Genomic DNA, 21,335 nt, shown 5'->3' on the forward strand with positions numbered 1-21,335 from the left:
TTCACTTTTCCCCAATATTACTACTATGTCTACTGTGCGTCTTCAGTAGACTAACAGAGATGGTGATTTTATTACCTCTCTTTATTATTGTCTGAAGATTCATATTCCAGAAACACGATCTTCCGTGGGTAGTGACCACACACCTCCCCATTGGTGTTGTGGATGATGCTATACTTGTAGTCCCGGTCAAACAGCTCCAGATAGCGCTTCTCTATTCTTTCTATCTGAAAATACATATAGAATACATAAAGCTTTTAAATGCTTTTTAAAAACTTTTCACACAGCAAAAAATTATGTTATCAGAAGAAGCAAGTTCAAACACTCTAATTTTAGAAAGAAAATAAACCCTAAGTATTTTACTTTTTTGAATGATGTAATTTAATCATAAGTTAGCAGCAAAAAATAATTGGTAAATAAAATGAGATTCAGTCCTCTTAATAAGTCCTATTATATACTTGTGTTTGTATTGTACTGTATATTTGCATTTCCTTAAATTGTGACTTCTTCTCATCACTCATTTACACGGATGTTACACCTTTGTAAAGCATTCACACTGATTTTGGCCGTTAGGGCCATATGAGTGTCCGTGTCAGTGCAAATTAATTTCAGAGAGCCGGGGTTCCATTTATTTATTGCTTGGCTTCTGAATTGAACTGTAGCCTGAACCTATTAACTAAACTTAAACTGAAGTGATTCTTTAACAGTTCTGGGTAAAACAGGGTAACTTTGGAATGAAAACCCAAGAGTGGCATCATTCTACATTCTACCCAAAATCCATAAGTGTACTGAGAACCCTGCAGGGGGACCTGTTATCTCAGGTAATGAATGAAAGTCTCACTGATCCAGTCTCTAAGTACATTGACTATTTTATTAAACCTTGTTTGCCTTCACTTCCAGCATTTGTCCAAGACACCACAGATGTTCTGAATAAGATCACACAACTACAAGACATAGGCTCTGAGATCTAGTCACTATGGATGTAGAAGCGTTGTACACTAACATTGAACATACGCAGGGTCTGGCAGCTCTGACTCATTTTTTAAGTAGGAGACCTGAGTCGGAAATGCCACCCACTGATTTTGTTTACTGTCATTAACTGAATGGACATTGAATAATAATATCTTCATCTTCCAGGATAAGACTTTCAAACAGATTAAAGGTTGTTCAATGGGGGCCTGTTACAGCCCATCATATGCAGGTCTATTTCTGGGAAAATGGGAAGAAGATTTTGTCTCTATTTCTGGGAAAATGGGAAGAAAATTTTGTCTTAAACCAGGAAAGGAATGCCTACTTCAAATATATTGTCTGGTGGGGAAGTTTCATTGATGATGTTTGAAGGATTTGAAGGAGTTCCCTTTATTGAATAACATTAATCCCAACATTTAACTATCTTTGGAATATAGTAAAGATTGTATTAATTTCCTTGATCTAACTAGGGCCTATCTTTAAAGACAATCATGGTCTACAGACTTCACACTTCAGAAAACCGACTGACAGGAACACCATTCTGCATGTTAAGTGGTTGAAGGAAAATGTTCCTTATGGGTAATTCTAGAGTCAGGAGAATTTGTGACCAAGACAATTCATTTGTAAAGCAAAAGATTTGACGTCACATTTTAAGGAACGGGGTTATAAAAGCACAACTCTCCAAAAAGCATATATCAGGGCCAAATTTGTAAATAGGGCATCACTTCTACAAAGAAACCCACCCAAGCCAACAAAAGACAGACCCATTTTTGTCACGTATGTACATTTGTTTACGCATAGTACAGAGGAAGAACAAATTAAGAGAATAATAAGAAAAAATGGGGGTATTATTGAAAGTGATGATGTGCTTGGCCAGCTGTTTCCTGAGCCACCTCTGGTCACTTTCAGGAGATGTCCTGCAATTCGAGACAAACTGGTCTGGAGCCATTTGAAATCAGAAGGCCAACAAACTTGGTTGGGATCTAAGCTCAAAGGGTCTTACAAATGGCAACACTGTAATCATTGTACAAATGTATTATCGACTAAAACCTTTGGTGATGTTGTAGGCCTATCCCAAAAACAATTTACCATTAACCATTTCATAAGCTGTAAAACTGTATTTGTTCTAGACTGGAATGCCCTGAATACAAAATGTTTAATATAGGATGAACAAAGAGCTGTTACAGGACAGATTGGCTGAACATAAATATGCAATCTGCACGGGCAACATGAACTATCCTATGGCGAAGCACTACAGGGAACACCATAATAGTGACCCATCTACAGTACAGGCCTGTGAGATTGACCATATACCACTGTCACTAAGGAAAGGGGACAGACAAAAACTAAGCCAGAGAGAAAGTTTCTGGATTGACAAACTACAGGCTACTAGATACCAGGCCTAAAAGAAGAACTTGATTTTAGTATTTTCCTGTAAACCACACCCTTTATTTTAGACATGCAGGACAGGAATTGGCTTGTGACAGGAATTGGCCGATTTTCACGAGATCGGCCATGATCGGCGACCGGCCGGTCAGTCTGACATATTCCGATTTTATGCCGGTCAAATGCATTCGGGCGCCACGTGATTAACATCGCGCAACAACATCAGCATCCCACGTGCACGCGGAACGCACAAGTAGGAAACCTCCCGAATAACGGACGTTTCACACCGTAAGCGTGAGCAGCGCATTTATTTTCCGCCGTACATGTTAATCAATGAGTGCATTCAGATTCACACCACGAGAAGGAGCAGCGCGTGATCAACGGTGAAGCGGGTTTCGGCGCAGTCTATTTTTGCTGCGCTGCTCGCGCTCAATTTAAGTGAAAGCACACTTTTGATGGACAAAGTAAATATGATTTCACACAAAAAGTGCCCAAAATGCACAGAATTTGCATGTCTGGTATGTTTTAACAGAACTGTTTGCGAAATAAAACTTGCCATTGATGTAACGTTACAAGTGATTGCAATAGGCCTGTGTGTGTGTGGGTGTGTTTTGAGAAATATCTTTATACTTCAATCAAGGCTATATTTATTTTATTTTTATTTTTATTTGCTATTTATATATTATTGCCATTACCTGTTTTCATTCAGAAGTTGAAGTAAATATATCACTTTTTTTTAGTTGAATATTGGAAGTCAAAATGGTTCTTCCATACCATAACACTGCACTTAGGCCCCGTCCACACTACTGCGTTTTCGTTTAAAAACGGAGAATTAAAACGAAAACGATCTCCGTCCACACCAGCGTTTTAGCTGCGTATTAGAATAGAGATTGCTAATGTGATGTCATCGTGACGTTTTACCAGTGGTGAACGCAAAGCATTTTGGGAATCCGCGGCACAAACAGAAGGCGCCAGATTTGATTGCATGGAGGGAAGAACGCAGTGTTCAAGATGCCGTCTACCTGCTGTGTTATAAATTGCAATAGTCCTTCTTGCACAGTTTTGAAAACGAACGCTAAGTGTTGTTTTAAGGACATGTTTGTGTATGCTCGTAGACAGCCACTCTGAAGCGGTCAGAGGCGATTCTAAAAGATTCAAAAAGTCGAGACAGGACCTATCCTCAAAATTATACCCACCACTTTAACTTAGTTCATCCAAAACAAACTAGAAAATAGACTCAAAGTGCTAAATACCTGAATTATCCTTTAAGAACGGATCAATATATTTGTTTTCCTTAATTTTAATGAACCCTAACTTTATTCTCATCTGAATGGTAAATAATTGATTTTCGTATAAAATTATTCTACCATTAAAAACACATTTGATTTTTTTAATCAATGTAGAATATGTAACTGCTCTGAAGAAAATAAATGAAAACCAATGCGATATGATTAATGTCCAAAAGATGTAACCCACAGACTGTTTTGAAATGGGGTTGGATAAATATGTTGCTTTTAAAACTGTGTGTGTTTGGTTGGGTGACAGTTGTAGGTTACAGTTTGACAAGAGTTTAGAGTGTGACAAAAGCACAATGTTGTGTTTTATTGCGAGTGTAAGTTACACAAATATTAGTAAACACTTTGCAGTTTGAATGATAACCTCTATGAACAAAATGACGGAGTATGTTTTTTTTATGTTTCCAACTTCCACTGTTCGACCGCGCCTCTCTCTCTCTCTCTCTCTCTCTCTCTCTCTCTCTCTCTCTCTCTCTCTCTCTCTCTCTCACACACACACACACACACACACAGTTCGATTGCGTCTCTCTTGACATGAATTTTGACTGCATGCAGATAGATGAGAGAGAGCGAGGAGTGTGGTGCTTAAAACATTACATTTGAACGGACGACAGTTTTCTGGTATGGTCCGACAATGTTTTCTTTAGCCCGCTGCATTTTGTAGGATTAGCCTATATTCTGTTTTTCACGCTATTTTTTTTTTCATGCCAGAACACTAGCCTGCTATGCCAGCCCATGTAATCGGGCCAAACATACCCATAATTCTTTGCGTTCTGATGACGTTGCCGCCCAGTTGGTCACATGTCTTAGCGATCTCTATTGATCTCCGTCCACATTTAAACGACTGAAAACTCGGAACACGTGACCATTCTCCAACACTGTGCATGCGCGTGCCGGTGTAAACAGGAAACGGATGGACTATTCCTCAGATTTGATGAGGAAGCAAGTAACGTTAGCTACCTCTGCAAAGATTAGAAAATGTCGAAGACCAGAGATTTCTTTTCATGGACCGCCGCTGCACACGGGAATTGTCATAGATCGCTCGAATAATAGTTTGCCTCCGGCGCATGTAGGCAGTTATAGCATTGTAAAATGCAGAATTTGCTTGCACAACAGCTGCTAACAAAGACATCAAAGTCAGTAACGCTTGTAATTCGTTATCCATGTTGCACTCACTGGGTGCTTCTCATTTCTTATTTGTGCATCCTCGTTTCCTTTCCTCGCTTCCTTTCCTAGCGCCTCAGCTCCTCCCCCTGTAGGTTGTGAGGGAAGGACGCAAGGAGAGAAAGTGAGGACGGAGGAATCGAATGAAAGTTTTTTTTTATACATTGGAATACTTGATCACTCGAGCGTCACTTCACAGCGTCATCAGCAGCGCTCAAAGGATCTGCCCTTATGTTGTTGAAGTTTGTTTATTTAAGAAATGCATAATGAATAATAATAAAACAAGATACCCTGTTGAAATATGGGAGATGTGTAGTTTATATAAACAGCAAGGGTAACTTATAAATTCAAATTATTTGGACCGAAATGAAGGGGGAGGAGAATAGGTGCGTCACGTTTAGTCAATAAAACTCTTCCGCATAGGATACACCTGTGTATCCTCGCTCATGACTCCTCTGAAAGCCTCCTCACTCCTCGATCCTCGACTCCTCGCGGTGCACTTAGAGAATTGAGATGTCCTTCAAGATGGCTGTGCTTGATTGGTTTCCGGGTCATAGGATGGAGGACAGAGGAGCGAGGAGACGAGGAGGGATATTGAGAAGCACCCACTAACATCAGCTACGTAGTCCAGGATGTTTTTGTTTGTTTTCTTCCGGTGACGGGACATGTGATGGGTGGCTGACGAATCAGGGAAGGATACGTCATGGGTGATGACACCCAGTCATAGAGCTGAGCGTGACCTTCTACATCATCGTTTCTAAACTCCTCCGTTTTGTCCCGTCTACACTAAAACGCCCTCCGGAGATTCAAAACGAAAAACGGAGCTGCAGCGTTTCTAAACTTCTCCGTTTTGGGTCTTCGTTTTTCCCGTTTTAGTGTGGACGGGAGGTGCAAACGTAGCAAAAGGTCTCCGTTTTTAAACGAAAACGCAGTAGTGTGGACGGGGCCTTAGATATGTGTGAATTTCCCACACCAGGAGTAATAATTTATAATTCTAATTTATTTTATTTGTACAAAAAATGTTCTATGTAAAATGTTCTATTAAAGAAAAGATAGAAAATAAATATTTGTGTTTGCTGCAAAGTGGTTAGAAACAATGAAATCGGAATCGTATAAAATCGGTATCGGCAGGCCAAACTCATGAAAAATCGGAATCGGCCAAGAAAATTGTAATCGGTGCATCTCTACTTTATTTCTATTTTTACTTTATATGTATTGTAGTGATGCATGCATTGTATGTAACCTTGGTGTGTAGTTACGAACATTTTGTTCTATAAAGTACAAAAGAGGACATCTAGTGGTCTTTCTATAATACTACAACTCTGAACCGGCTTCTGCCAAATGGAGGCTTCTGATTGGTTGTTTGAAAGCTTATAAGAAAGTCTCTCCCTTTTTGAATACGGTCGACTCCCTGACGAAGGCTTGTATGATGAAACGCATCAGAGTGTTTTTTTTAAGTTTTAAGATGACCAAGCCATAACAATAAAGGCTTGTTAATCTTCCTAATGAGAGTGCCTTGGAGTTTCCTGAATTTTTGTTACAGGGTAACTTAGGTGTCAATTATGAAATGCTGATGCTATGAGAATACTTTCAATAAGACAAGCTGACTATGTTACAATGGAATATTTAACTGTGTTTAAAAGTATGATAATGAAGTTGTTCAATATGGCTTGGCCATCTTTATTTAGCAATTATCAATGCTAAAACTCAACATATTTACATTTGCAGAAAAGCATTAGGCCACAATGTATGAGGACGGTTATGTCATTTTGACAGAACATTCATTATTTCCCTGGACTTAAAATCTCAAAACATGCACAGGTTTGAAACGACACCAAATATTTACCTAACATTCCATTAAATTAAATTCACATTTATTTGTACGTATAGCGCTTTCACACAAGCATATCATTTCAAAGCAGCTTTACAGAAAATACAGAAAGACAGAAACAATGAGCTCATTTAAGTAATGAATACATGTTGTTAACAACATGTTCCACAACACTGAGCCATGATGCTCATGTGGGAAATACTATGGAATTATTTTTGTCTAAAAAAAAAATGAACGTAACTTTATAAAACTGAACATAACTTTTTCAAAAACTATCAAAAATATGCCATTACAAAAGAAGAAAAACACGATGAAAATGAAAAAAATGAACTCAGTCGCACAAATTTAACAGGCTCTTCAAATATGCTTCATTCTTTGTTAATGTTTTTCAAAGATTCGTTATTGCACATCGTGGATTCTGAATGCAATGCCACAGACTTCGCTTACTCTTCGCAGTTTTTCGTTTGGTGTTTTGAGACAAACCCCTTGTGGGGGTGGGCTTAACAGTGACCTACTCTGATTGGATAGGGCGCTTTTGATGGAAAGGTGCTCTCTGACTTGGAAGTACAGACGTCACTCAGTGGCGCGCATATTTGAAAGCTCTCGCAGTGATTTGTATGCAATACATCGTGCTTTTTATTACTAAATATGTAAATAATACTTTACCTTCGATCGTCTCAGTCTGTAAAGATGAGCTCTCAGGAGAGACACGGAGCGGCATCATCTTCCTCCGACGCTTGTCCTTCAAGGCAGCTTGCAGTAGTTCGTATTACTGAATTAACCAATAATATCGATACAAGTTTTATTCATGTAAGCCTACAGTGTGCAACAGTTCTGGCTTTATTTTAAGTCCAAACCTTCTTCCATGAAATATTTCCCACAAATGTGTTCCATTTTGTAGCAACAAGAGGAGTGGAAACACAATCATTGAGAAAGAGAAAACGAATATCTCTATTATTATTTTTTTTTATGTAGATTTAAAACATATTCTGCCTAGTGCCTACATAGGCTACGTGTCTGCCGGGTCTGGGAGAGGCAATTCAGAACTTGTCAAAAAAACTATTATGGCCCTTAAATAGCATAATGACACCATTAGGGATAGCACCAAATACAGTGGCAAACTGTTTTGGAGTAACATTAATATTATAATGAGAGATAAATTCTTGATAAGTAAATAAGTAACCATCCTGATTAAATAATTGTCTAACCCGATTGATCCCAATCACCGCGAGAGCTTTCCAATATGCGCGCCACTGAGTGACGTCTGTACTTCCAAGTCAGAGAGCACCTGTCCTTCAAAAGCGCCCTATCCAATCAGAGTAGGTTACTGTTAAGCCCCACCCCTACGAGAGGTTTGTCTCAAAACAGCAAACGAAAAACTGCGAAGCGTAAGCGAAATCTGTGGCAATGCATTCAGAATCCACGATGTGCGAAAATGAATCTTTGAAAAACATTAACAAAGAAGAAACCTGTTAAATTTGTGCGACTGAGTTCATTTTTTTCATTTTCATTGTTTTTTTCTTCTTTTGTAATGGCATTTTTTTGATAGTTTCTGAAAAAGTTACGTCAGTTTTATAAAGTTACGTTCAGTTTTATAAAGTTACGTTCATTTTTTTTGAGACAAAAATAATTCCATACAATACAAGGTTGAAAATGTGTCCTGCATTTAAAGATAGGGTACTAGGCAATTTCAGATAGGCTCGCAATAGAGTAGCTTACTAGCTTTAAAAGCATAAGATCCCACCCTTCCTTCAGAGCGCTCTCCAAAGCCATGCCTCCTCCAAAACACATGAACGCAAAGTCTGCAAAGCGTCACGAGAAGGCATTAAATTGCCTCATTTCACACAGCATATATAGTCATGGTCAGAATTAATGGCACCCCTGGTAAATATGATCAAAACTGGCTGTAAAAAATAAATCTGCATTGTTTATCCTTTTGCAGGGGGGGGGGGGGGCAATCACGTTATTAAATAAATGTTTTTCTCCAAAACACGTTGGCTACAATTATGGGCACCCCATATAATTTTTTTACGAGTAAAATATGTCTGAAGTATATTCCCATTAATATTTACATTTTTTAGCACACCAGGGTGACTAGGAACATGACATTGTCCAGCCATGACTTCTTGTTTCACAGGAGTTTAAATATGAGGAAACACAAATGCCAAATCCCCTTAATCATTCATCACAATGAGTAAAACCAAAGAAAATAGTTCTGATGTGCATTAAAAGAATGGCTATAAGAAAATAGCTAAAGAATTGAAAATCCCCATTTTGACCATCAGGGCAATAATTAAGACGTTCCAATCAACTAAAGATGTTATGAATCTGCCAGGAAGAGGACGTGTGTCTATATTGCCTTAATGCACAGTGAGGAGGAGAGTTTGAGTGGCCAACAACTCTTCAAGGATCACAGATGGAGAATTGCAGAGATTACTTGAGCCGTGGGGTCAGAAAGCCAAAAAAAAAACTACAAAAAAACCTACATCACCTCATGTTGTTTGGGAGGGTTTCAAGAAAAATCTTCCTCGCTCATCCAAAAACAAACTAAAAAAAAAAACAAATTCAGTTGTCAGACACGACTGGAACTTCAAACGGCACAGGCTTCTGTGGTCAGATGAAACTAAAAAAAGAGCTTTTTGGCAGCGAACACGCTAGATGGGTTTGGAGCACACAAGGATAAAGAGTACCCCATGTGTAAAATTTAATATACCGCTGGATCTTTAATGTTGTGGGCATATTTTTCTGCTGAAGGTCCTGGACTTCTTGTTCAGATACATGGCATCGTGGATTCTATCAAATATCAACAGATAAAAAATCAAAACCTGACGCCTTCTGCTAGAAATCTTATAATGGGCTGTGGTTGGATCTTCCATCTTCCAAAAGTTACGGACAGCTGTAAAGAGTGCTGACTTGTACCACCTGACTGCTGGAGATTAATTTTCACCGTTGTTAGTGTTGCCATTGAAATGCATAAATCCGAGTCTGAGGACATGAACCGCTCCAGGTAGAACGTCACGGGTTGCCATCACTTCATTACAGTAGTTATGGCGATAATGCAGCATAAGCTCATTGTATTGGTTCAAGAGGAACTGTAAAAGATGGCTGCTGTTTGTTTGCAGCGCCCAGTGACTGTCTATCTACAAATCTGCATTGCCACATGAAATGCGCTGATGACATGTGATGTCTGCGGAAATATATACTTTGGCAAGCAGGTAGAACATCCTATTGCATTGATTGGACAAACATTTTTGGTCCAGTGACTTAAACAGAATACACATGCAGGGCTCGAATTTCGGTGCGGGATTGCGGGTATTGCACATCATTTTAATCATTCCCGCAGGTCTTGTGTTTATAATGCGGGAAATTACAGCAAACATTCATTCAATCTAGCATGTAGGCCTATGAGTGAATTTAACCTAACAGATTATAAGATCAAATCAGTCATTTTAAAACTTTATGCGAGACGCAATTTCACAAACAGCGTGAGTGATTCTGCCAATGCCGCATCTTCTCTGTCTCTCAAAATGTGTTGAACAAGGCAAGTCAATCGCGCTGCACTGCAGGCGGCGACTCTAGACTCTCGCGTTTCAGGAGTCCGGACATATGATGGAAATGTCACTTGCACAATCGGGCCATTGCATCATCACTAATGTTTATAATTTGTGCGTCTTTTTAACTCTTACCTATTTAAACATTCAAGCGATTTTAAACCGCATAACAAACAGCTCGTGATTAACAAAACGGAGTTATTTTTCGCGAATTATAGCGATAATTATATGTATTTGGGGTCTATATGACCCCAGACATAAATAGAGCAAAAAAATTGTACAAAAAAATATACATTTTAATAATACAAATTATATATCATTTGTTTTGTTTACTTCTCATCTATATTTTTATGCTGTGTTTTGGGGGATATGAAGTACTTTTTTACCTTTTTACTGCAAAATTCCTCTACAAAACCATTAGCATAAATATGAAATATTACATTTTTATGAAAAAAACACATTAATGATGATCAAATTTAAATAGGAATTGTTTCTGGATATTGATCTAGGTGTTAGATGCATAATTCTGCCATCTGCTGGTTAGATGTTTTTTTGTAGATAATATATTTTTAGCCTTAAAGTGTAATTACCATATACTTCCAGCAGAGGCCCCATAGAGATCCATTCATTTTTCTGGATGTGACTTCCTGCTCTTATAACAGTTTTTTTATGAATATATATATTTAAACGTTTAAAATACATTAAATCAGTATTTTGTGAAAGTTTAGAATTATTTTTGTTGTTGTTTGAGGTCTTTTGAAGTATCTTGTTATTGCAATAATGCTATATACATTTTTTTAAAAATCATCATAAACGTTTTTTAAAATCATTTTAAACCAACAATGGACTACATTTATAAGAATGTGTGATGTGTTTTTTTTCTTTATCAAGTCAGTGGCCCATTTAATAGCTGCTGTGCATGATGGGAAAGAACTGACTGATGTTTGACGTGTTCGGTCTTACCCACGGAGTGACCTCCTTCGCTCTGAACTGGCTCTTAGAGAACTCATAGATCAGATCGGTTATCTCCTCACTCCTACTAGCCATCATCGAGCACGCGCCGTCAGCCGCCTTCTGCTCGATTCGAACCCGCCCTTCCTTAAACAGCGCAGCTCCCTGGGGCCGAGAGGATCCTCCAGGCCATCCCTTCAGGACAAGCTTCTTCCTCACTGCCCGCCTTAAGGCGCCGGGGCCGGGGACGCGTCCCGAGTTCAGGGTCCTGGCGAGATTATCCCCCTCCACAGCACTGGTGATCAAAATAGCCCGTTACCAACGGTACTATAAGACACGAGAAAGACTTCAAGACTTCTTACCGCTATTATTTATCCAATCGGCAAAATAAAAGTATTGTCCGTTTACGTTATAATGAAACACCCGCTTTGGTTTGTCTTTTATTTTTAGAGCTCACATAAGAACACCGCATCCCACAAAGTAATCTCATCCACTGCTACCAAAACAATCACAGGAAATCCGCGCCACAAGTCTTCAACTTAAATTTGATATGGAGACAAATCATTCATTGTTGTTTACAACGCCAAAACTTTCGGATGTGTGTAAAAGCATACAAAAGAACGGTTTTGTAATATTGCAATGAAATCTATCCGTGTTTGGATATAGCCAAGGAACTTTAACCAGGGTCAGTAGTAAACAGGAAACTGACGTGATCATGTGATCAATACTTCCTGAAATGTGACGTCAGCGTCGCTTAATGTAGAATTTTGTGGATTTATTTATATTTATTTGCGTATTTATTTTATTTATTGTTTTTGCAGGTTTCGTCCTCCATACGCGGTTGTGGGGGGTTGATGTCTGGTACAAATATGACATACAAATGTCTTAATATAAATATAGAATAAACAGTATTAGCCTATTATTATTATATTATTATTATTATTATTATTATTATTATTATTATTATTATTATTATTATTATTATTATTATGTAATCATGGGTCGCCGTTGTGGGGGTACTTTGTGTCTGGTTCAAATATGACATATAGAAATATATAGAAATAGAAAACCAATTAGGATCACACCGGAATATTTAAACCCCCTTTTGCACGTTTTTTTGCATGTTATTCAAAACAGCTTCACGTGTTTTCAATAACACACCATTGTTATTTCTGTTGCAAACATTAACAAAAGCATTAGAATAACAATTTATAATCCGGTTAAACACTGCTGTTTTGGCAGCGATCAAAATGAGTAGTATAAATGACATAAAATAAGTTTTTAAAAAACATTAAATGATTCTAAATGTTCCATCAAAATGGGCCAAGTGAGATCAATGGAAAATGTTTTAGCACCCTTGTTATTTAAAATTTTAACTGTAAAAACGTACACCCTTCACTCTACAGTTGTTTGAAAGGGTGCAAAAGAGGCACCCTTGTCAAAAAGTCAATCAAGCAGAGTGTATATTGGAAAATACAGATTTTCTTTTTACTGGTAAAACCCTAATTTTAGTAGCTTTTGCACGTGAAACAACTGGCCCAATCAGATTCTAATACCTATATTAGCACTAGACAGACATGGGCAGTATTTCAATTAAATGTATTTTAAATACGTATTTAATTACTTTAGTGTATTTTGTAATTTGTATTTTGCAGGTGTGGAAAAAAGTAAATGTATTTTGTAACAAAATATTTTGAGGGAGTGTATTTGGAGTATTTCAAATACTTAAATACTTAAGAAAAATCACCATAGTAAATGATTTTGCCATATTTTCGGTCTTATGTTGGCAATGACAATGTCCAGGTTAGATGCACGAAAATCACAAGACACCCTGTAGACCGGGCTCCCTCCAAGAAGTGAATGAGTTTTGAACTCTTAAAAACGGCATTAAAGGGTTAGTTCACCCAAAAATGAAAATTATGTCATTAATGACTCACCCTCATGTCGTTCCAAGCCCGTAAGACCTCCGTTCATCTTCGGAACACAGTTTAAGATATTTTAGATTCAGTCCGAGAGCTGTTTGTCCCTCCATTGAATATCTATGTACGGTATACTGTACTTGTCCAGAAAGGCAATAAAGACATCATCAAAGTAGTCCATGTGACCTCAGTGAGTTAGTTAGAATTTTTTGAAGCATCGAAAATACATTTTGTTCCAAAAATAACAAAAACGACGACTTTATTCAGCATTGTATTCTCTTCCGGTTCTGTTGTCAATCCGCGTTCATAAGTCCGCTGACGTAAGACGAGCTGACGTGTTATCTGGTGCGCCCGAGCTTCGTTCACAGTCTGAGGGAGACGCACGCTGTAAACAAAACAATCTTTGCAAACATGTCTAAGGATTTCGACACAGGGGAAGACTTGCATTTTTTTTTAACCAGACATATTTATTTGAACCCGAATACACGGACGCACCAGATAACACGTCAGCAGCGTCTTACGTCAGCAGCGTCACTGGCCTCGTGAACGCTGATTGACAACAGAACCGGAAGAGAATACAATGCTGAATAAAGTCGTCGTTTTTGTTATTTTTGGAACAAAATGTATTTTCGATGCTTCAAAAAATTCTAACTAACCCCCTGAGGTCACGTGGGCTACTTTGATGATGTCTTTATTGCCTTTCTGGACAAGGACAGTATACCGCACATAGATTTTCAATGAAGGGACAGAAAACTCTCGGACTAAATCTAAAATATCTTAAACTGTGTTGCGAAGATGATCAGTATTTTGTATTTTATTTTGTTACATTTTATGAGCCAGTATTTGTATTTTGTAACAAAATAGTTTTTGATGTATTTGTGCCCTCCTCTGCCACTAGACTACTGACGTCAAAATGATCACTAGTTTGCTCATTGATGGTTAACAATGGATACAGTGTTTTCCACAGGATTTTGTGAGATTATGAGGGTGGAACAAGAAATGTTTCTACATTTTAAAGTTACATGCATCAATCTAGAGCACTTTGAGAGTTCAGAAATATAAGAGCTCAAACCCATGTTTAGTGTGCACATGGAACAGTAAAAAGTATTGTACCTGGACTTTAGTGGACTCAAACCTCTGTTTAGTTGTAGCCTAATATAGTTTCACTTTAGGAAGCCAAACAATTAGAATAGGCTATATCTTAGAGAGAAGTATTATTTTTTAACCCAAAATAGGATTGACTGAGCATTACTGATTTCCGGTGTTGGGCAAGCTACTTAGAAAATGTAGTGAGCTAAGCTAGCAGTTACTCTACATTTAATGTTGCTTCACTACACTGCTACCACCTTGGGAAATGTAGCAAGCTAAGCTACAGCAATATGGCAAAAATAGTTTACTACATCTAAGCTACTTTTTCAAATGTAATTTTTATATTGAACCAACTTAATTCCAAGTCAATGCTATCTCAGTGATCAATAAAACTGTCAATCAAACATATAGGCAGGCATAATTTGTCAGTTCAATTGTTTATTCAACAACTGTAACAAAACAATTTGGCAAAAAAAAACAACAACATAACTATATAAAACCATAGAACTATATAAAACTATAACAAAACCAGGTGTCAAGAGTGTGTGCAACTTTTTCCATTTCTCACGTGTCAGCCCAAGGATTGATATTGGTACGTGATGTCACACCATACGGAGCAGAAGGTGGTGGTAATGCACCAAAAAGCTGGTTTGTTGGGCCCTATGAAATCCATTTTATTTTTTCCCACATTCCAAATTCAGTTTTATTTTGTTTTTATTTTTCTGGACTCCAATTTTAATGGTTAAATAAAATGTTAGTAATCAAAAACATGTATAATTAATTGAATCATGAAACGTATACAATTTAACAATAATTTATTAACATTTTAAATAAATTACATTTTAAGGGCACTATGAAATATATTTTTTTAATGGTTTAAATTGTAAAGACCAATTTTTTAAAATGTAGGCCTAATGATTTAAGCAAAACTTTCTTCAAAGGTTAAACCAACCTTTTATTTTGACAGGTTGCCGTGTAGCTAGACATTTGAGTCTCTGTTTTTTTTTTTTGTTTTTTTTTTATATGACGATAGTTTTTCTCAAATCAAGCTAAAATGCTGCTAAAATGACTCTCAGAGCGGCTGTGTAGATTAAGTTCATCGATCCATTACTGAAAACATTGCAAGCGTCATGGGTGCTTCAGTGTGTGGTAAATGAATCCGTGCGTCTGAGCCATTCATTTACAGAGACACGCAGAACATGCATGATTCCTTTTTAAATAGTCTTTATGCGGTTTAATATTCACAGACACTAGTCTATATCGCGATTTTATTTAAAATTACTTAGCCTACCTTCTTTTCATCCAAGATCTGACAAATTCCGTGAAATTCCGCGTTATACAGTAAATTTCGTTTTTATGCATGGATACTGCGATTCAGTCCATGATTTCCCTATTGATGTAATGCAATCTTATGGCCCTATGATTGCCAACAACCGTAAACCGAGAAGAAGAAGAAGTCACCGTCACTAACTGATCCAGCATCATCGATACTTGGCAGTTGTATTTCCGATTTGAGCTTGAGCTTGAGCTTTAGAAATGCTTGGAAAAAATGTAGCTGGTGTGGACGCTACCGCACTACTTGATAAAAAAAAGAGCTTTGCTACTGAAAAGTTATTTGATTCAGAAAACAGCGACGCTACCACCACGCTACTGAGAAATGTATTTAAACTAGTAGTGTCACTACTTGTAGCGACGCTACTGCCCAACACTGCTGATTTCTGTTTTGTTCATACTGGAAGGGCGTCCTCGTGCAGAAACTCCAAATATATCTCTGAGAAGACATATTACTTATGACGTCCCAGGAAATCCCTAATCCAGGTAAGGCATCCAGCTATCACTGTAGCTAAATAAAAAGATAGAAACGCTTTGACTGATTAAACATGAAGACAATAAACAGACGACTGCGACAATGTGGTTTATCTGAGTTTCCTTTCGAAGGAACTCACACTGCGTCAGAACGACACTTTGGGGAACGTCCCCCAGCATAGCGCCTCTGAAGCATGACTGAAACTAAGCCAATTGGGATTGGTGTCGCGTCATGACGTAACGTGTGACGACATACACTGAAGCTACAAAGGGATGCCGGCACACAACAGAGTTAGCTTTCTGTTCTTCAGCAAGCGCTCTCTGTTGTTGTATACCTATTTGGTGTTGTCTGTCACAAGCGATCTCACTATATCTGCTCTGTATATTATTTAAAGCATGGTGAGTCAGCAATACAAGAGATGTGTGCAACCCTGCCCTAGATTCATCATGGGTGGGGACACATTGTTTGGGAGTGAAGCACGCTCAGGATTGTGAAGCTTTTCCAAACCGAGTGTTGCACTCCTGCCTGGCCATCTTCCGTGACGATGGTCAGGCTCGCGCTCCCCGTGGTTCCTGCGGCGACTCATATCATGGGGTTCGCAGATGGATCTGACAGGGGACCCTGAGACTGCTGAGGTATTTCCTCAGGATTCCTCTGCCAGTTCTTATGTTCTCCCTCGCCGTGCGGAAGCCCGCCCAACGGCTTCTTCCTCACGAGTGGAGAACCTGATGCTTGAGCTATCTGCTTCTGAGGAAGTGGATGTGCTCAGCATCGAAGACGGGGACTTTGAAGATGACTCTCCACTCCATGTCCGCATATGGGGAGCTGGCAGAGGTTGTTTCTCGTGCCGTGGACCGGTTAAACATCATCTGGCCATGTGAAAGGCAAGAAGCATTCACCTCAGTTTGCTTTTCACCTCTTGACAGGGGATTCCTCCTTGATGCCCCAATTTCGCCTTCTGGCCTGTTCGGCGACACCGTCAGAACAGTCGTCCACAGGTTTCAGGAGGCAAAGAAACAGTCTGCAGCCTTTAAGCAGTACCTCCCTCGCCGCTCAAAAGCGAAGAAGTCTGCCTCCAATGGCCTCCATCCACCAGCTCCTCACACAGGCAGGCACAACAAGAGACCATCGTGTCTAGAGCCCCCACTTAAGGAGCTTGGGGGCATAGACGGCGCTTTCAACCGAAGGCTTTCGCAGAAGCAGGGTGACCTGAGGGCCGCCATGCTGGCTATGAAGGCTTCGGGAAAGAGGTCCTATCTGCCATAGGGCCTCTTTGGACTCTCCCCCCCCCCCCCCCCCCCCCCCCCCACCGGCAGCGCTCGTGTCCGCAAATCGAGAATCTTTTTGGATTATTCCCTGCCAGAAAGCCGCTTCAGGGGGTCGCGAACAAATCTCGAACGATACCTGAAATCAGCCTCGAGAGGCTGGTTCCCTTAGTAGAATATATCGAGGCATGGCAAAACCTACCGAAAATTTCTCCTTGGGTCCTGAATACGATACAGAAGGGTACAGACTGCAGTTCGATTTCTGCCCACAGAAATTCTACAGGGGTGGTATGGACTGCAATCGACCCAGAGCAGGGTTGGGTATTGGAACAGGAAGTAAACTCCCTGCTGGTAAAGGAGGCCATAAAAGGTGTTCCTCCACCAGACAGGGAGTCCAGGTTTTACAGCCACTACTTCATAGTTCCCAAGAAGGATGGAGGGTTGCATCCAATTTTAGATCTAAGGTACCTGAATCGGTCTCTGAGGAAATACAGGTTCAAGATGCTAGATAGATGATAGATCTGAATGATGCATACTTCCACATATCCATCCTTCCATCTCACAGGAGGTTCCTGAGGTACACTTTCGGGGGTGAAGCGTTCCAATATCGGGTTCTTCCGTTTTCCCTAGCTCTCTCCCCTTGCGTCTTCACCAAATGCATGGACGCAGCTCTAGCTCCGCTGAGGCTTCAAGGTATCCGGGTGTTAAATTACATTGACGACTAGCTTAATATGGCCCAGTTGCAGGAGCTGTCAGTTCGGCCTCAAGATGTGGATGAAAAGTGAAGAAAAGCGTGTTGATGCCCACCTAGAGAACCATGTTCCTGGGAGTGGTGTGGGACTCAGTTTCTCAGTCTTCTGCACGGATCGAGTCCATTCTGGCCACTGTGACCAGGATGAAGCTAGGCCAGCCCATCACTGTGAAACATTTTCAGAGAGTGTTAGGACTCATGACAGCAGCGTCCAACATCATTCCATTCGGCCTGCTGCACATGAGGGCCCTGCATTGGTGGTTGAAAACCAAGGGATTATCCCAGATGGGGGAAACCCATTCTGCGTGATCAGGGTTACGCGCAGATGCCTTCATTCCCTATCTATGTGGAATAAACCTTGGTTGCTGTCCCAAGGTCCTGTGCTGGGAGCGTCATGTCGCTGGAAAGCTGTTTCGACAGACGCCTCCCTCACGGGCTGGGGCGCGGTCATGGACGGGCACTTTACGAGAGGTTTATGGTGGGACCATCATTCGTCCTGGCACATAAATTGCCTGAAAATGCTGGCTGTCTTCCGAGCTCTAAGAAGTTTCCTGCCAAACATCAAGGGTCACCATGAGGCAGGGGCTTAGGCCCGGGGAATGGAGACATGCGAGAGGTTCAGCCCAGTGGAAGTGCATCTGTACGCTCTGCCCCCGGGAGTTCTGGAGAGGGTCCATCGCGACAGGGTCAGTCTACTGATAGTAATCCCATTGTGGCTGGCCCGAGTATGGTTCTCAGACATCTCAGACATGGGAGATCCCAATCAGGAGGGACCTGCTTTCGCAGGCAGAGGCCTCAATATTCCACCCTCGGCCTGAGCTATGGAAACTGTGGGTCTGGCCCCTGAGGGGGCACAGTACCTAAAAGGAGTAATCGAGACAGCAGGACTCCCTCCACGGAGAAATTGTACGGCCTAAAATGGAATGTGTTCACTAATTGGTGTAGAGAGTGTAGTGTGGACCCAGTTAACTGCCTGGTGGCTTCAGTGCTGGAGTTCCTCCAAGACCGCTTCTCTGCTGGTATTTCTCCGTTCACACTGAAGGTGTACATGGCTGCCACTGTGGCTTTCCACACTCCTCTGGGCCTATAGAATGACATCAGCGAACGTTTTCTCCATGGGGCTTGGAGGATAAGACCTGCGACTCGGACTAGAGTTCCCACATGGGACCTGGCAGTGGTTCTTGAAGCGCTGGTCGAGAACCCTTACGAACCTTTAGAGTCGCATCACGGCTGGTCGTGAGGGCTCACTCAACCAGAGGCATGGCATCTTCTAGAGGAGTGTTTCTCAAAGTGTGGTACGCGTACCACTAGTGGTACGCAGGGTCCCTCTACTCAGAGGAATCACTGAATTTCGCAGGTACGATCAAACCGGTGTGATCAGCCTTGGCTGTCTGGTCCCTGGAGCGTACGATCACACCGATGTGAGTGGAACGGTCCATGCATCACATAATCAACTGCTAAATTCAAATGTGCTTTTGCGCATTGGCTGGCGCTGAGCCAGAGACGGACGCACTCAATGCTGTCATATATCACAACTATTCAATACGGGGTAATACACAAGAACTATCAAAACAATACATTACAATACAAAACAATACAATACAGTACAAAACAATACATTTAGAATTTGTAAAATACACACGGAAGTCTATGGAAGCGGCAATAATAATAATTTCCATTATAATTAGACAACATGTTGTATCAGATATACACATTGTGTAAGTAACTTTCAAGTTTACTCTATTCTTCTACCAGTTCACCGTCCACTTACTTTCATATATTTCGGGAGAAGTGGATGAATTCACGTGTTGTAAATCCAACAGATCCGATTCTCTGAACAGTGGCACAAACTAACATGGTGTCGCCCATATAGCTCAACTAACGCGATCAGGTGTTTAAACAACAAAACACTTCCACTTGCATATATTTGACAATAGGAATTTCAGATGTTTAATTCCATAGCTAACACATTCCTGAATATTTTAAATAAAAAAGGAAATTAAAGCAGATCATAGTCACCCAGCGCTGCTGTGTCACGTAACAAGCAATGCGCGTCACCATGGAAACAATAAAGTGATAAGTTAAGTAAGGGTCGCCATGAAAAACTCACTTGGGTCAGCCAGAATGTTTTAAATGCATGTGTAAAAAGGTTAAATAATACACAGCATGTGTTATCTTTTTTTTTATTAAGTACAGTACCTCTTTTACTTCATATTTTAAGTCCAGTACAGTTTTTATTTCACTTTTAGGTGCAATACATTTGAATTTAACCATTATTTAAGTTCTTTTTACCTGTATGTAAGCAGCACAGTGCAGTGTTAATTTTCAAACTGTGTTTTTACAATGTTTAAAGTTGCTGACAATAATAAATATTCTTATTAGAAATAAAACTGCCTCATTTTTGAGCTGTGCATAACTGTAGCTGAATAGTTAGGCCTACTACGCTACTGTATTTTCATATTGGTCATTATGGTGGTACTTGGAGAGCAAAATATTTTCTGAGGTGGTACTTGGTGTAAAAAGTTTGAGAACCACTGCTCTAGAGCCCTCCTTTCAGGAGCCCCTATCCAGGAGGTACAGGTCCTTCTAAAAAAATTAGCATATTGTGATAAAGTTCATTATTTTCCATAATGTAATGATAAAAATTAAACTTTCATATATTTTAGATTCATTGCACACCAACTGAAATATTTCAGGTCTTTTATTGTTTTAATACTGATGATTTTGGCATACAGCTCATGAAAACCCAAAATTCCTGTCTCAAAAAATTTGCATATTTCATCCGACCAATAAAAGAAGTGTTTTTAATACAAAAAAAAGTCAACCTTCAATTAATTATGTTCAGTTATGCACTCAATACTTGGTCGGGAATCCTTTTGCAGAAATGACTGCTTCAATGTGGCGTGGCATGGAGGCAATCAGCCTGTGGCACTGCTGAGGTGTTATGGAGGCCGAGGATGCTTTGATAGCGGCATTAAGCTCATCCAGTGTGTTGGGTCTTGCGTCTCTCAACTTTCTCTTCACAATATCCCACAGATTCTCTATGGGGTTCAGGTCAGGAGAGTTGGCAGGGCAATTGAGTAATACCATGGTCAGTAAACCATTTACCAGTGGTTTTGGCACTGTGAGCAGGTGCCAGGTCGTTCTGAAAAGTGAAATCTTCATCTCCATATAGCTTTTCAGCAGATGGAAGCATGAAGTGCTCCAAAATCTCCTGATAGCTAGCTGCATTGACCCTGCCCTTGATAAAACACAGTGGACCAACACCAGCAGCTGACATGGCACCCCAGACCATCACTGACTGTGGGTACTTGACACTGGACTTCAGGCATTTTGGCATTTCCTTCTCCCCAGTCTTCC

General features: G+C 40.0%; 1 protein-coding gene and 1 long non-coding RNA gene across 8 annotated transcripts in view; both read right to left on the bottom strand.

Moving 5' to 3' along the window:
- The window catches only part of mtmr14 (myotubularin related protein 14), a 60,860-nt gene extending 48,983 nt beyond the window's left edge, over positions 1 to 11,877 (bottom strand). For 2 of the 7 annotated variants that reach the window (XM_077199129.1, XM_077199123.1), the window contains exons 1-3: positions 11,507 to 11,858; positions 11,157 to 11,439; positions 76 to 224 (exon numbers count right to left, since the gene is read on the bottom strand). In XM_077199129.1, the coding sequence (XP_077055244.1) occupies positions 76 to 224; positions 11,157 to 11,243 (236 nt within the window). In that variant the 5' untranslated portion in view covers positions 11,244 to 11,439; positions 11,507 to 11,858. Of the gene's footprint in view, positions 1 to 75; positions 225 to 11,156 lie in introns of all 7 variants that reach the window. The other 5 variants (XM_077199127.1, XM_077199122.1, XM_077199126.1 and 2 more) reach the window with 4 other exon arrangements.
- An 8,380-nt stretch (positions 11,878 to 20,257) lies between these two features.
- LOC143707264 (uncharacterized) lies at positions 20,258 to 20,512 on the bottom strand. Its single transcript, XR_013193143.1, has 2 exons — positions 20,419 to 20,512; positions 20,258 to 20,381 (listed from the first exon to the last, which is right to left on the bottom strand). It is a non-coding gene; the product is annotated as an uncharacterized LOC143707264 (long non-coding RNA).
- Positions 20,513 to 21,335: the final 823 nt, after the last annotated feature.

Source organism: Siphateles boraxobius, unplaced genomic scaffold, assembly GCF_051911475.1.
Source record: "Siphateles boraxobius isolate OS27281-9 unplaced genomic scaffold, OSU_SipBor_1 41, whole genome shotgun sequence".
NCBI classification, from domain to species: domain Eukaryota; kingdom Metazoa; phylum Chordata; class Actinopteri; order Cypriniformes; family Leuciscidae; genus Siphateles; species Siphateles boraxobius.